Consider the following 17,498-nt stretch of genomic DNA (forward strand, 5'->3'; position numbering starts at 1 on the left):
TTTTTAACTTGATATTTAGTTTAACTGGTTTTAGTGTTTGCATGGCGTATTCTTTCACCCTTTTACTTTCAGCATATCATATCCACATTTTTCATTGTCTTTTAAGGTCTTTATATTGAAATTTAAAAATCTTGTTCTTTTAACCTGATTGTGTATATTACATACATGTATAGTACTTAGTATGTGCTAAACAGTGTTGTAAGTACTTTAGATATACTTACACCTCTTAATTTTCATTTGGCTAATTTGTCCTTATTTTACTCTGTACTTAAAAATTATACTTCTTGGTTGTGAACTTTAGATTTGCAATTATATTCTTTCCTCACTTTGAAGATAACATTTTGCTGTTTTCTGGCTTATATTGTTGGTGTTGAGAAGTCATCTATTTAAATGCTATTCCTTTTGAGGTACTGTGTGTGCTCTAAGATTTTGTTTGTTTTCTGGAATTATTATTGTCTTAAATTTAATTCTGTTTGGCTTACTGAATTTGTGGATTCGTATTTTATGATATTCTCTGTAGGTATTTGGCTTCTGCTTCAAACTAGTGCTTCTGGTACTCTCATGAATCCCATGTATGAATCCCTCATTCTTCTCCCTCTGTAACTTCCATGAATTGTAGGCTACATTTAAGCCTTTCTATTCTGTATTTCAGTTGTATATTTCTCTGTGTTGCACTCCAGATTTCTTCTGACCTTTCTTTCAGTTCGTTAAATCTATTTTTTTTTTTTTTGAGGCAAGGTGGAGTGGATTGGCGCAATCTCAGCTGACTACAACCTCCGCCTCCAAAGTTCAAGCAATTCTCCTACCACAGCCTCCATAATAGCTGGGACTACAGGGTGTGCCACCATGCCTGGCTGATTTTTATATTTTTTGTAGGGATGAGATTTTGCCATGTTGCCCAGTCTGGTCTTAAACTTCTGGCTCAAGTGATTTGCCTGCTTGGGCCTCCAAAAGTGCGGGGATTACAGGCATAAGCCTTTGCACCTGGCCTTTAATGATTAAACCTTCATGTTTGCAAATACATTCACCTGTTGAATTTTCAGTTTCAGTAATTGTATTTTTTAATTTTTAGAAGCTCTGTTTTTTAAATATATTTTTTAAACTTTTAGTTTATTATTTACATATTTTTTATTTCCTGCAGATATTTTTGGAATTGTCTGTCTGTCTGTCTGTCTGTCTGTCTATCTATCTATCTATCTATCTATCTATCTGTCTGTCTGTCTGTCTGTCTGTCTGTCTGTCTGTCTATCTATCTATTTATTTAGTGAGACAGAGTCTTGCTTTGTCGCCCAGGTTGGAGTTCAGTGGTGTGAACTTGGCCCACTGCAACTTGCGGCTCCCGGATTCAAGTGTTTTTTCCTGCCTCAGCCTCCCAAGTAGCTGGAATTATAGGCGCCTACCACCATGCCCAGCTAATTTTTGTATTTGTAATAGAGACTGGATTTTGCCATGTTGACCAGGCTGGTCTCAAGCTCCTGACCTCAGGTGATCCGCCTGCCTTGGCCTCCCAAAGTGTTGGGATTACAGGCGTGAGCCACACCTGGCCGTCTTTTATTTCTTAAAGATTATAGTAGTTTTGCAATCTTTGCAATCTTAAAGATTATAGTAGTAGTATAACAAAAATTGTGAGTCTGTTTTTGTTGTCTGGTGTTTTTGTTGGTTCTCCCTCATAGTTGCTTGGTTATTTTTGACTTGATACTGCTCATTGTTCTAGAAACATCATAGTGGGGATTCTTTGATACTTAGGATGAAAACACCTTTCTCTAGGCAGGACTTGGATTTACTTACGTTAGGTGCTTGGGGCCATTATTAACTGGGAGTCTCTGAGTTCATGTTTTGAGAGTCTCTGGGCCACTTAGGTCATATGAACCTCAGCAAGTGTGCAGGCCCATGGTCAAAACAAATTACCTGTTCTTTCCCTGTATTCATATTGCCTTTCTCTGTTTAGCACCAAAGCAGTCTTCTCAGCGGTTCCCTGAGTGGGGGGAGGCTGGGAGAAAGAGGTGTTCATTTCTAGTTTACCCTCTCCATTGCAGGTATATTTTCTTTGGGTAGGGTGGTGGTCTACATTAATGCCAGGAGAGTTTCCTATTTGACACTCTGCCTTGACAGATAAAGGTTTACCTCTGTTTCCCTTGCCTTATAAGACCATCAAAACTGAATCCCACATTTGTCAGAATTGACAAATGCTTTCAGAGTATAAGTAGCTATAATGTTCCAGTGTTCCCACTTACTTCCCTGGATTCCCATTTTCTCTTAGGTTCTAGTTTGGGTAGTTTGTGGTGCTTTCAAAACAGATTTATTTTTGATTCTTTTTCTCTAGTATATGTAGTTTTTTTTTTTTTTTTTTAATAGGTTGGAGGGTTAGGGAAAAATAGCATAGCTTGCCACTGAGGAAATAAAAGTAAAAATAAGTTTTGTTTTTCTAAAAATAATTTTGGGAAATGTTCAGTATAGTGATTTTCATTAAATGGTAAAGTAAATTACTATAATTAGGATGTAGTTATAAATTTTGGTTGGTGGGGAAGGTTACCATTCATGTTTGTTAAGAATGCTTATATCTGTTTTTTGGTTTACATTTAATAGTTTTCTTGTTTTAGGGGTAGAAATATTTCTGTCATGGCTCACTCAAAGACTAGGACCAATGATGGAAAAATTACATATCCGCCTGGGGTCAAGGAAATCTCTGATAAAATATCTAAAGAGGAGATGGTGAGACGATTAAAGGTGAGTAAAATTATGTTCTTTTGGACATCTGTGTAAATCTGTGTAAATCATATGGGGCTATAATATATCTTGTTAGGGTAACTTGAAAAAGCAAAGCACAAATGACATAGAAAGGATCTAAGGGAGTAGGGTATATAGGAACAGTGGAGATTATTTGTCTGTGATTAATGGGACAGCAGTTAGAAAGGTAAAGCTTATATTTTCTAGGATCTCCTGTACTTGATTATAAAGAACAAGTCTACAATACTCTTATATTTCTATTTGTCTGTACAAAGTTGTCTCCTTTCTCCTATATATCATTTAGTTTCTAAAGACAACCACTTTAAGGGAGTTTTTATACTGAGTAATCAGGCTGTATACTACTTTCTTGTAAGTTATTTTCAAAGTAGGTCAAAGAGCTTCACTTTTAGCTTCTCCCTCTGACATGTAGTAAGTTCAAGATTGCTGGTGAACTTCTATAGATGAAACTAGGTTGTCTTCATATGTGTGTGAATAATATTTTCACCTTTTCCTTTAGGGTGTTGATGGTCTCTGTAATTGTTTTTTTTTTTTGAGACAGAGTTTCGCTCTTGTTGCCCAGGCTGGAGTGCAATGGCGCGATCTCGGCTCACCGCAACCTCCGCCTCCTGGGTTCAGGCAATTCTTCTGCCTCAGCCTCCTGAGTAGCTGGGACTACAGGCACGCGCCACCGTGCCCAGCTAATTTTTTGTAGTTTTAGTAGAGACGGGGTTTCACCATGTTGACCAGGATGGCCTCGATCTCTTGACCTCGTGATCCACCCGCCTCGGCCTCCCAGAGTGCTGGGATTACAGGCTTGAGCCACCGCGCCCGGCTGTAATTGTTAAAGTGGATAAAGGAGCGTAGTGTCCAAGGAGAATGTTAAGCTGATCAGTTAGTTTAGATGGTCTTCATTTTTGAGCATTTTGTTCCTTTCGAGGTTGTATCTACCTAGATATGTATGTTGCTTGATATATTACTATTTACCTGCATGTCAGGGCTGAAAAACTTACCTAAATTAATCATTGAAGATCCAGGGGTTAAAAACAAATACTCTTTTTTATTGCTACATGGTGTATAGGAATTTTTATAAGGAGAAAAAGATGCTAATACTATCATACATTTCACATAAAGTCTTAATATTGTAATATATATGTTTATTTATACTTAAAGTGTTGGAATGTCAGGTGCCAGATGTTTATTATTCAAAGGAAAATCATCTTTGAGCAGATTAAATTTACTAATAGGTGTATATTTTACCTAGTTGGGAACTTGTGTATATTTTATTAAGAATAGTCAAGCTATAAACCCCTTCTGTATGTGACATGCTTCATTTTTATGTATTTACCTTCTCTTGACCTATTGCATTTTTAGAGAAACTAATACATTTATTACCTTAGATTTGTTTATACTAAGAATAAGTGAACATTCCTGTTGTTTGCTGAGAAACTAATCTTGAACTCAGCCAGTCCCTACACTTACAAACTGGTTAGCATTAGTGTCCTTTAGAGATGTTTTTCCTCAGACATCTTTTCTAATTTGGAGGACTCTTGAGTTATTAATGAGTTTTATAATAGCATTTGAGTTGTATATAGTAGTGAAGAATTCTCGTTTTCTGGACCTTTAACAAACTTTGTGGTTATTGTTGGTGGAATGATTGCCTCAGTACTCATATTTAGTGTTTGTAAATATGCTTTCATTATTTTGTGGACATTTATGTCTGACAGTAATCCAGTTATACTTTTTTCTCATTTATTTTCCTAATTTATACTTCCTATTATTTTTAACATCCTCCTTCTTAGAAAAATATAAAAAAAAATTGTGTGGGATGATATGTACAAGTACCCATGTAAGTTTTATACATTATAACCATTTGTTAACATGTAAGGTGACACTGTTTATAAATTTTTTTTCTTGTGATGTTTTATTCAAAATATGCTTAATCTCTTACTCTTTTGTTAAGAGATCTACAGAAATAAATAGTTCCATGCACATGCACGTAGCTCTTTTTTCCCCTTTGTGGTTTTTCCTAAACACATAGGCAATCAAACCATAAATCTTAAAAGTAATAAAATAAAAAAGTTGTAAGACCTGCACATCATACCCTTATCTAACTGTAGTGCCAGGTCAGAAGGATTAGTCTGCTTTGGTTCTGGTATCTGGCATAATAGAACTGAGAGGTTGCTCTGTGAGGAACAGTGTTTTCCACAGCTGCTCTGAGAATTCAGTATGAAATTGAGCCATTTATTACTCAGAAACCTAGCTTGATGGCAAGTGGAAATCCTTGCAGCATAAAGGACCAAGACATTCAACATTGATCCTTTGTGGCCAGTGCCACTTGTTGCCTAGTATTTGCAGCACCACCTAGTGGATGCTGGATGGTCACCTTTCCCTTGGAGTTCTATTTAAATATTGGTTCCTGTCAAATTTAGGCAATTTTTGTTTCATCTGATGTAGGAATAGTGCAGACTGAGGTCATCATTGTAATTACTAATATTGAAATCAGAGAAAGCTCTTCTCAGCATTTGTACTATACCATTCCTCACCATTCTATTTTCTATTCACCTTTTATAGAAATATTTTTGAAAAATGAACCACTTCTTATAGCTTCCTTGGGCTTAACTTACATGTGCCACTGAATTAATGAATTATCCATCTCATATTCTCTTTTACTGCAGCACAAGAAATATTTTGTTGGATGCTATGGTAGTTACTTCATAGTAGCTTTTCAGTGTTTAGGGATGCATCTTTAAACATCCTTTCTTGAATAAAACCATGTGACTGGAGTGGTTTAATGGCTTAAATGGAAAATTGTCATCTTAGGGTTTTCTTTTTTTCTTCTCAAGAAAGGATTCGAAATATTATTAAAAAAAAAGTGATATTCTTAAGAACATACTCCTTTTAGTCCAGTTTTACAAGTGAACCCAGAAGTTTCCACAAATATTCTATTGGGATTCTTCCAATAATGACTACTACGTAAGGCTAATTTAAACTTTAAAAATCTGGTTAGCAGATATTTTGGGTAAATGAAAAAATATTTTAGTCTTTTAAAGAAAAGTTTACCTTTAGTTTTAGAAGGATTATGTTCTCTCAAATAGAGACTTTCTGCAGAAAAATGAAAGTATGTTCATTTGAAGTTAACCTTAGCAATTAATATGACCTTTAATTCACATGACTGTATTTATACATGGAGCATTTCATTATTTGATTTTTTTTTGTTTTTGTATAGATGGTTGTGAAAACTTTCATGGACATGGATCAGGACTCTGAAGAAGAAAAGGAACTTTATTTAAACCTAGCTTTACATCTTGCTTCAGATTTTTTTCTCAAGCATCCTGATAAAGATGTTCGCTTACTGGTAGCCTGCTGCCTTGCTGATATTTTCAGGATTTATGCTCCTGAAGCTCCTTACACATCCCCTGATAAACTAAAGGCAAGTACTGATTTAAACAACTCTGAGATTGACGGATACTTTGATTTATTTTTCTAACTAAAATAGGAGGAAAGGCATTTAGATGATTTCCTTGGGTTCTTTGACATTAGCTACAGTAATCTTTTGCTAAACTTCATCTTTTTTTTTTTTTTTTTTTTTAAAGAACTTTTCAAAAACTTTCTAGTCTTGAAGTTAAGAAGTAGATTAATGCAGTGTATAATTTTTTTTTTGTATTATGTCATCATTAGCTCTGTTTCTTTCAATATATTTTGGGGGCAATTCCTTTTCATTTTTGAAAATCCATATTCAAGATCATGGCCATTATTTAAAAGAATACCTAGTATAAACATGAGCCTGTAATATATAATCCTAGTTTATTTAATGGGAGATGTGATAAAAATTGTTATGAAGAAAATACAGGCCAGGTGCAGTGCTCAGGTCTGTAATACCAGCACTTTGGGAGGCTAAGGCAGGAGGATTACTTGGGTTATCATGAGTTTGAGACCAGCTTGGGCAACATAGCAAGGCCTTGTCTCTAATGAAAAAAAAAAGAAAAATTAGCGTTGTGTGGTGCTGTGCACCTGTAATCCTAGCTACTTGGGAGGCTGAGGTGGGAGGATTGCTTGAGTGCCCTGAGGGTGGAGGTTGCAGTGAACCAAGATAGCAGCACTGTACTCCAGCCTGGGCTGAGTGAGACCCAGTCTCTATTAAAAAAAAAAAAAAATTCAGTGAACAAAATTTTAAGGAAAGGTACAAAAGACATGTAGTACTTGGTTACAGTAATTGTAAGTAAAACTGTATGAATGCAGGATCTTTAAAAGACCAGAAGAGAAGGGGAATAGCATGAGTAATCTATTTAGGAAAATGCTGGTAGAAAGCATGAAGTAATTAGAGCTGTGCAAAAGATGCTGAATGTTTATAAGGCAGGTCAGGTAGGAATTAAAAGCAGCAACAATAAAAGATAATTGTGGAGACCTGTAATTCCAGCAGTTTGGGAGGCCAAGGTGGGTGGATCACTTGAGGTCAGGAGTTTGAGACCAGCCTGGCCAACATGGCGAAACTCGCATCTCTACAAAAAATATAAAAATTAGCCAGGTGTGGTGGCACATGCTTATAATCCTAGCTACTGAGAAGGCTGAGGCAGGAGAATCACTTGAACCTGGGAGGTGAAGGATGCAGTGAGCCAAGATTGTGCCACTGTACTCCAGTTTGGGCAACATAGCAAGACTCTGTCTCAAAAAAAGAAAGATAACTGTGGAAACTATGGGTTAGAGAATGAGTCTGTAGAAAGATTATTAGTTCACAGTATGAAAAAATAAAGACAGTGTATGTTTATTTCACTTAATAAGTCTTACTGTTACTTACATGTCAGGAACTGGATTTACAGTGGTGAAAAAAAAGAGGCGTGGTTCTCGGACTCATGGAGTTCTTGATAATTGAAGTGAGGAATGTGCTTATTTGATCAAGCCTACCAATATTCAAGTAGAGAATGTGAAACCTGTTTTTGGCATTCTTGTTTTAAATTTTGATTGGTGAAAGAATCTTAGGATGAGGGAGGAAGAGGGCAATATTTGTCATTTAAAGGTGGAATTGAATTGTAAGATTTGAGAATGGTCAGAGACTTTAACGAAAGTAGATAATACAAGCTGGTCCGTGTAGTTGTGTACCCAGGTACTGGCTTGATTTCTAAATGTGAACTTCTCATTTGCAGATACTTAATCGGTTTAAGGAATGATTCCATTTGTTTGGCTGTAGGCTGTCGCTCTCCCTTACTAGATGTTTTGTTGGCATTCTCATGATGGGGAAGCCTAACTTAAGACTGCTGCCATACAATTTACTTAACGTCTCTTGGGGATTTTCCAGTTTGCGTGATCTGTGACCTATTTCAGGACTTAGGGGGTAATGAGAAGTTCTCTCTAAAAAATAGCTGCATATCTGCTCTGTTTATAACAGGACAGTTTATGAGAAGACTATAAAATAGCTGAAATTAGGGTCTTTGTGCATTATTCCCTAGCTGAAAAATTTTAAGTATTTAGTTTTTCTGATGAAAAATTTTTTTTTTGAGACAGAGTCTTTCTCTGTCTCTGGTATAATCTCGGCTCACTGCAACCTCTGCCTCCCAGGTTCAAGTAATAGCCTTCCGAGTAGCTGGAATTACAGGTGCCCACACCATGCCCGGCTAATTTTTATATTTTTAGTAGAAACGGGGTTTCACCATCTCGGCCAGGTGCTTCTTGAACTCCTGACCTCATCATCCAACCGCCTTGGCTTCTCAAAGTGCTAGGACTACAGGCAAGAGCCCCTGCCCCTGCCTGAATTTTTGAGCCTTATTCTGAATGCCTCTTTTTTCTTTTTGGGGGACTGTAAAATTATTAAAATTGTTAATTATTAAACATTATTGACTTTGAGGATACTTTCTAAATATTTAAGAGATTTCACTTTGTTTTGATTAGCATCCAAATTCATATGTATATATATCTGTGTATATTTTGTCTACAGTAGTATTAAATACATATTAGAAAATTGTGGGCCGGGCGCGGTGGCTCACGCCTGTAATCCCAGCACTTTGGGAGGCTGAGGCGGGTGGATCACGAGGTCAAGAGATCGAGACCGTCCTGGTCAACACGGTGAAACCCCGTCTCTACTAAAAATACAAAAATTCAGCTGGGCATGGTGGCGCGTGCCTGTAATCCCAGCTACTCAGGAGGCTGAGGCAGGAGAATTGCCTGAACCCAGGAGGCGGAGGTTGCGGTGAGCCGAGATCGCGCCATTGCACTCCAGCCTGGGTAACAAGAGCGAAACTCCGTCTCAAAAAAAAAAAAAAAAAAAAAGAAAATTGTGATATTTGAGTCTTACCTTTCCACTTTCAGTTTGTTATTGTCATCAGCAAACCCCTTTATTACAGTTGGGTTCATGTTCAGACAGTAATTGGTGAGGTTGTAAGTGACTGTTGTCTTTCCATTGCCACATAGGGTCAGTATGGCATGCATTCTCTTTTAACAATCCAGGAAAGGTTCATTCATAGAGAACATATTTTCCACAGTACTGCTGTCAAAGTAACTTTTTTTTTGTTTTAAGTAACCTTTTAAAAAAATTTTTTAGGTTCAGGCGTACATTTGCAGGTTTATTATGTAGGTAAATTGCATGTTATGAGGGTTTGGTGTATTTATTTTTGTCACTCAGGTAAAAACTTGGTTCCCAATAGGTAGTTTTCCTATCCTCACCCTCCTTCCACCCTCCACCCTCAAGAAGATGTTGGTGACTGTTCTGTTCTTTGTGTTCATATGTACTCAATCTTTAGCTCCCACTTATAAATGAGAACATGTAGTATTTGGTTTTCTGTTCCTGCTTGGGATAATGGCTTCCAGTGCCATCCATATTGCTGCAAAGGACATGATCTCATTCTTTTTTATGGCTGTATAGTATTTCATGGTGTATATGGAATATTTTCTTTATCCAGTCTACTGTTGATTGGCATTTAGGTTGATTTCACATCTTTGCTATTGTGAATAGTGCTGCTACGAACATACACATACATATGTCTTTATGGTAGAGTGATTTATATTCCTTTGGGTATACCCCAACAATGGGATTGCTGGGTCAAATTGTAGTTCTATTTTCAGTTCTTTAAGAAATTGCCAAATTGTTTTCCACAATGGCCGAACTAATTTATATTCCCACCAGCTATGTATCAGCACTCCCTTTTCTCTGTAGCCTTGCCAGCACCATTTTTTTTTTTTTTTTTTTAAGCTTTTTAAACAATACCCGTTCTGACTGGTGTGAGATGATACCTTGTGGTTTTGGTTTGCATTTCTGTAATCAGTGATGTTGAGTATTTTTTCATACGCTTACTAACCATAAGCGTGTGAAAGAGATACTTCTTTTGAAAAGTGTCTCTTCATGTTTTTTGCCCTCTTTTTAATGGGGTTGTTTTTTGCTTGTTAATTAAGTTCCTTATGCATTATGGATATTAGACCTTCGTTGAAGGTATGGTTTGCAAGTATATTCTCCCATTCTGTAGGTTGTCTCTTTGTTTTGTGATTCGGAAGCCTTTTAGTTTAATTAGGTCCCATTTGTCAATTTTTGTTTTTGTTGCATTTGGTTTTGGCATCTTCATCATGAAATCTTTGCCAGGTCCTGTGTCTAGAATCTTATTTCTTAGGTTATTTTCCAGGGTTTTTATAGTTTTAGGTTTCACATTTAGGCCTTTAATCCATCATGGATTGATTTTTGTGTATGGTGTGAGGAAAGGGTCCAGTTCTGCATATGACTAGCTACTTATCCCAGTACCTTGTATTGAATAGGGAGTCCTTTCCTCATTGCTTGTTTTTGTAGTTTTGTTGAAGATCAGATGGTTGTAGGTGTGCAGCATTATTTCTGGACTTTCTATTATGTTCCATTGGTCTATGTGTCTGTTTTTGTATCAATACCATGCTGTTTGTAGCCTTGTAGTATACTTCAAAGTTGTGTAATGTGATGTCTCCAGCTTTTTTTTTTTTTTTTTGATTAGGATTGCTTTAGCTGTTTGGGCTCTTTTTGGTTCCATACACATTTTAAAATAGTTTTTTCTTTTTTTTTTTTTTTGGAGGGGACGGAGTTTCGCTCTTGTTACCCAGGCTGGAGTGCAATGGCGCGATCTCGGCTCACCGCAACCTCCGCCTCCCGGGTTCAAGCAATTCTCCTGCCTCAGCCTCCTGAGTAGCCGGGATTACAGGCACGCGCCACCATGCCCAACTAATTTTTTGTATTTTTAGTAGAGACGGGGTTTCACCATGTTGACCAGGATGGTCTCGATCTCTTGACCTCGTGATCCACCCGCCTCGGCCTCCCAAAGTGCTGGGATTACAGGCTTGAGCCACCGCGCCCGGCTAAAATAGTTTTTTCTAAGTTTGTGAAGAATGTCCTTGTTAGTTTGATAGGATTTGCATTTAATTCTGTAAGTTGTTTTGGACAGTATGGCCTTTTTAGTAATATTGATACTTCCTATTCATGAACATGGAATGATTTTCCATTTGTTTGTGTCATCTGTGATTTCTTTGAGCAGTGTTTTGTAATTCTTGTTGTGGAGCTCTTTCACCACCCTTGGCAGCTGTTTTCCTAGGTATTTTATTCTTTTTGTGGCTATTGTGAACGGAATTGAGTTTTGTGTTCTTTTTCCTTTTCCTTTTGTTTTTTTTTTTAAAGACACCCTGGCTCTGTCACCCAGGCTAGAGTGCAGTAGCACAGTCTTGGCTTACTGCACTCTTTGCCTCCTGGAATCAAGCAATTCCCTGTCTCAGCATCCTGAGTAGCTTAGACTACAGGCCTACACCACCACACATGGCTACTTTTTGTATTTTTAGTAGAGATGGGGTTTGCCATGTTGCCCAGGCTGGTCTTGAACTTCTGGGCTCAAGTCATCCACCCACCTTGGCCTTCCGAAGTGCTGGGATTACAGGCTGAGCCACTGTGCCTGGCTGGGATTGTGTTTTTGATTTAGCTGTCAACTTCAAAATATGTGATAATCATTATGTAGTGAATCACATCTTAAAAATTTGCTGAAGATTGTTTTATGGCTTATTATGTGGTCAGTTGAAAAGTATGTGCCATGTGCAGATGAGAAGAATGTATATTCTGTTGTTTTGAATGGAGAGTTTTGTAGATATCTGTTAGGCCCATTTGGTCGAATGCTGAGTTCAGGTCCTGAATATCTTTGTTAGTTGTCTCTGCCCAATAATCTAATTCTGTCAGTGGAGTGCTAAAGCCTCCTACTATCATTCTGTCGTCATCTTCGTAGGTCTTCTGTGTCTCTTCATAGGTCTCTAAGAACTTGCTTTATGAGTCTGTGTGCTCCTTTGTTGGGTGCATATATTTTTAGGATAGTTAGGTTTTCTTGTTGAATTGAACCCTTTATCAGCTTGTAATGTTCTTGTTTGTCATTGTTGGTTTAAAGTCTGTTTTGTCTGAAATTAGAATGGCAGCCCTTGCTTTTTTCTGTTTTCCATTTGCTTGGTAGATTTTTCTCTATCCATTTTCTTTGATCCTATCAGCATCATTGCATATGAAATGAGTCTCTTGTAGACAGCATGCAGTTGGGCTTTGCTTCTTTAACCAACTGACCACACTGTGCCTTTTAATTGAGGCATTTAGCATGTTTACATTCAAGGTTAATATTGGTATGTGCTGATTTGGTTCTGTCATCATGTTGTTAGCTGGGTATTATGCAGACTTGATTGTGTGATTGCTTTATAGTGTGAGTGGTCTGTGTACTTAAGTAGTCTTTTTGTGATGTGTAGTAACAGTCTTTTCTTTCCGTATTTGCACTTAAGGACCTCTTGTAAGGGAAGTCTCGTGGTAACAAATTCCCTTAGCATTTGCTTGTCTAAAAAGAATAATTTCTTCTTCACTTACAAAGCTTAGTTTGGCTGGATTTGAAATTCTTGGCTGAATTTCTTTAAGAATACTGAATATAGGTCCCCAGTCTCTTTTGGCTTATAGTGTTTCTACTGAAAGGTCTTCTGTTAGCCTGATAGGGTTCCATTGTAGGTGACCTGCCCTTTCTCTCTTGCTGTCTTTAGCATTTTTTCTTTCATTTTGACTTTGGAGAATCTGATGACTATGCGTCTCGGGGATGGTCATCTTGTATAGTGTCTTGCAAGAGTTATCTGTATTCCCCAGATTTGAATGTTGACCTCTCTAGTGAGGTTTGGGAAATTTTTGTAAACTATATCCTCAAATATGTTTTCTAAGTTGCTTGTTTTTTCTTTCTTTCTTTTAGGGATGCCAATGAGTTGTAGATTTGGTCTCTTCACATAGTTTCATATTTCTTGAAGGTTTTGTTCATTCTTATTTATTATTTTCTCTTTATTTTTGTCTGACTGAATTATTTTAGAGAACCAGACTTTGAGCTGTTGGATTCTTTCCTCAGCTTGGCTGATTCTGCTGTTAATACTTGTGATTATGTTATTAAATTCTTGAAGTGAGTTTTTCAGCTCTGTAAGTTCAGTTTGTTCTTTCTTAAGTAACCATTTTTGAAGGGTGTCCTTTTGATAGGACTTTTCTTAAAAGCTGTTCAGTTATTTGCATATTAATTTTTTTCATTTAACATATGCTTATTATTTTACTTCTAGGGAAATGTTTTTATTTTTTTCTCTTATTGTTGGCATGCTTCCTTTGCAGAATTAGCTTTAAAAAGTTTTTTTAAAACTTTTTGAGAATATCATCTACATTTCTCTTGAAACTTATTTCCACAAAATCTTGACTCAGAGTGACATTGAGTGTTGTCTTTACCCAGGTACAAATGCAGATACAGTAATAAATCAAAAACATGAGATGGGAATAGATTTAGGAAGGTGGGGAAAAGCAAGTAATTACAATGATTAGTAGGAAGCTTGACAAGTTGACTTCTAAGAGTATAAGCTTCTTTGTGGTACCTGTTGTATTGTCATTTGGCAATTAAAAAAAAAATTTGTTTCCTAAACCATTCTTGCTATGTAATTACCATGTATTTTGCTGTTCCAGGAAACCTGATCAGCTCTCAGTCACTGCAACATTTTTTATTCTAAAAATAGCATAAATCTTAGCTGGCTTGGTTTTTAGGTCTATTTGTTTAACTTTTGCTATAAGATGAATTTTTTTGACTTTAAGATTATGGTAAATGATTTATGTTTTTCTATGAAGGATAGTAAGATATTTAATGTTATTCATATAAAGATGTACTTAAAAAAAATTTTAGCCAAATAAATTTTTTTTTCTGATTCGTTATAGTTTATTTTGATATGTACACAAGTCCTGAATAAAATCTAGGAGTTTCATGGATATTTTCATTTAGTGTTCATAACCTAAATGGCACTTTGTCTTTTTTTTTTTAAGGATATATTTATGTTTATAACAAGACAGTTGAAGGGGCTAGAGGATACAAAGAGCCCACAATTCAATAGGTATTTTTATTTACTTGAGGTAAGCAATATCTTGTACCTTGAGGTGACATTTTAAACTGATTTTTTGTGTTTGTATATTTTTACTAATCAGAATGTTTACCTTTCACTTTTTTTTTTTTTACCTCTTATTTTTAGAACATTGCTTGGGTGAAGTCATATAACATATGCTTTGAGTTAGAAGATAGCAATGAAATTTTTACTCAACTATACAGAACCTTATTTTCAGTTATAAAGTAAGTTTATTTTATTAAGTGTATAACATTTAAAAAAATGTAAAGATAACAAATTTTGAACCTGCAGGTGGACCTGCATAAACTGTTAAGATGAATATTAGAAGGATATGATGAATATTAGAAGAGATGTAACTTTTAACACATTTAAATTTATTTTTATAGATGTTTCAAAAATGAATAGAGCTTAAGTTTGTATTATATGGAATTACTGGTTAGAGGAGTGGTATAAGGCCAATATAAAATTCTTTTGGATTGCATTATTTGTCTATTGAAAATGTGTATTGACTTCTTAATGCATGTGGCTATTTGAGCTTTTTGTGTATTCTTTGAAATTATTTACTAGAATTAATTTCAAAGCAATTCTGTTTTCTGAATTTAAGGCAGAACTGAAGTTGCTTTTGATGTAATCACTTTTGATTGTGAGACAGGTGAAAATTAGGGAAAAATCTAAGAAATGTAGTCTAAAAATATAATTTTTATACTATCGTATGCTGTGGGAGAGGGAAGCTTTAAATGAATTTACATAGAATTCTATTTAATATTGCAGTATTATTTTTGTAAAGTTTAATGCTTGTTAGTATCATCTTATGAGTAAATTCTTATATCTCAGTCATAATTGAAACAAAATCTGCTTTGAATTACAGCAATGGCCACAATCAGAAAGTTCATATGCATATGGTAGACCTTATGAGCTCTATTATTTGTGAAGGTGATACAGTGTCTCAGGAGCTTTTGGATACAGTTTTAGTAAATCTGGTACCTGCTCATAAGGTGAGTAACAATGTATAATGTGTCTAATGCCCATTAATATTAAGGCTTAAAATTTGTGCTAAGGTTCTAAATATGGTTTATCCTGCTTTAACCTTAGTTTTAGAGGTCCTGTTGGTTTAGTTATATTAATACATATTATTGTGTTTAATGTGTAATAAAAAGATACACTTATTAGTCACTAATAAATCGTCGATTTAGTTCATGTAATAACGTTTGTGATAATTCAGTTTTACATAGAGTGTATTTCAGGGAATGAATTAGTAGCTACTTAGATGCTGTTACATAACTTATCTGTCAGAAGATGGAACCAAGTAGGGCCATAACTAAAAGACAGTGGTAATGTAATAGAGAGGACTGGTAAATTTAAAGTCTCTACTAAATGGGAGAGAAGTGATATGTTGGTGACATTGTCTCTTGCCTGTGTGATGTTAATCAGGATGCCGTGTGTGTGTGTGTGTGTGTGTGTGTGTGTGTGTGTGTGTGTGCGCGTGCGTGCGCGCGTTTGTTTTGACTTTTGAAAATGACTCACTCTCCAGTTAGAAATATGGTTCTGTAATTTGGAAGGGGTTTGGGTTAAGGAGAGGAGCACAGGAATCACCAGTGTAATTATCTGTGCAAATATAAGACCTCTCTGGCAAGACACAGTCTCATTGTGGAGCTATACAGCATTGTCACAAATAATGCTTCATTGAAAATGATCTCATAATTAAAAAATTCCATACTCTTAAAGAAAATAGTCTCTAAATCCTGAGACTTAGCACACACAATAAATAGCAAGATTAGAACTCAGAAATTCAGATAATATATTTATTAAATAAAATCCACAGGTTCTGGTGTGCTGGGGGTTCCTAGTCAGCTGCCATCTTGCTCCTCTTCCCACCCTTCCCTTCTTCCAGCTGCACTTTCTGAATGCAGCTCACCATGTCCTGACTCTACCAGACCAGCCTCACTTCTGCCTCTGGTAACTGCAAGAGGGAGGGGGGAAGCTGACAAGTAGGCTTGCAGAGGCTTGTCCCATTGTCTCCTTCACCTTGATGCCCACATCTAGTTACAATTGCCATTAATCCATTTTATTAAGTGAGCTGTAAAAATCAGCGTGGGGCCCACCTACTGACTTCCTCTGGGCAAATGAACACCTGGCCTGATGCCACAAGCTCTACTGTTTGTGTGCTCAGGTGAGAAGGCAGAGATAATGAACCCAGCCACAAAATGCTGTAGGGAGGAAGGCTGAATTCCCAGGAGAAGACCTGCTAAGCCTTTCAAATAGGCGGTGCTTGACTGGACTTCTAGTTCTCTGGAACCTCACCCACCTGTCAACTGTGCCAAGATAAACTCTCCTAGACACAAATCAAGTATCTATCTTGGCTTTCTGCACTGAGCAGCTGCCTACCAGAGGCATCTGAGGTCTCCGTCCATCAATTGTCATGGAAAAGACTTTGTTGGGGAAAATAAACTCCCCCTTCCTGAATGCACATTTCTACTTGGCCTTGTTATAGGAAGAGGACTTGTAGGTACTTCCAGAAACTAGAATCATAGGATCTACTAAACTTCCTATCTCTAAGTATAGGAGATGGAATCTTTCCACCAACTACTTACAGATTCAATCTTTTGCTTAGTCCATTTAGCTTACGGTGGAAATTTCTCAAGGCAATTACTATTTTGCAGTCCTTTGCATAACTTTAGCTCCTTGTAGTTTAGTGAATGACACTGAATAAAACATTCTGACAAAGTTTTTTAAAGAATATCATAAACACTCTTGAAAGGATTGATGATAAAATGTTTGAGTTAAAAAACATAAAAACTAGACATATGAAAAGAGAAAATTAGGAGAAAAACTCATTAGGAATGAAAAATGGCTGGGTGCGGTGGCTCACACCTGTAATCCCAGCACTTTGGGAAGCCAAGTTGGGTGGATCACCTGAGGCCATGGGTTCAAGACCAACCTGGCCAACGTGGTGAAACCCCTTCTCCACTAAAAATACAATGGTTAGCCAGGTGTGGCAACCTGCACTTGTGATCCCAGCTATTCAGGAGGCTGAGGCAGGAGAATCGCTTGAACCTGGGAGGAAGAGGTTGCAGTGAGCCGAGATTGCACTATTGCACCCAAGCCTGCATGACAGAGTGAGACTCTGTTTCCAAAAAAAAAAAAAAAAAAAAAAGAAGAAAAGAAAAGAACAATGGCTATCAAAATAGAAATCTTGATTGAATTATATGTAAAAGATATTTAGAGAACTGGAATAGATGTCAGGAAATTATACAGACACAGTGAGATGAAAGATAAGGTCTGACATATTTAATAGTAATTTCAGAACAACAAATAGAGAATTGAGAAGAGATGATATTCAAGTAGAAGTTAGCTTAAAATATTTCAGAATTGGTTAAAGTCGTTAATTTATGGATTAGTGAGAAAAAGTACCA

General features: G+C 36.5%; 1 protein-coding gene across 6 annotated transcripts in view; it reads left to right on the forward strand.

Moving 5' to 3' along the window:
* Positions 1–17,498, forward strand: part of PDS5B (PDS5 cohesin associated factor B) — a 189,788-nt gene that overhangs the window by 51,890 nt on the left and 120,400 nt on the right. For all 6 annotated transcript variants that reach the window (XM_032294443.1, XM_032294448.1, XM_032294446.1 and 3 more), the window contains exons 2-6: positions 2,601–2,727; positions 5,954–6,157; positions 14,009–14,095; positions 14,212–14,309; positions 14,954–15,080. In XM_032294443.1, coding sequence (XP_032150334.1) covers positions 2,620–2,727; positions 5,954–6,157; positions 14,009–14,095; positions 14,212–14,309; positions 14,954–15,080 — 624 coding nt within the window. In that variant the 5' untranslated portion in view covers positions 2,601–2,619. The remainder of the gene's footprint in view (positions 1–2,600; positions 2,728–5,953; positions 6,158–14,008; positions 14,096–14,211; positions 14,310–14,953; positions 15,081–17,498) is intronic.

Source organism: Sapajus apella, unplaced genomic scaffold (genome assembly GCF_009761245.1).
Source record: "Sapajus apella isolate SASKATOON/1434 unplaced genomic scaffold, GSC_monkey_1.0 scaffold32, whole genome shotgun sequence".
Lineage (NCBI taxonomy): Eukaryota > Metazoa > Chordata > Mammalia > Primates > Cebidae > Sapajus > Sapajus apella.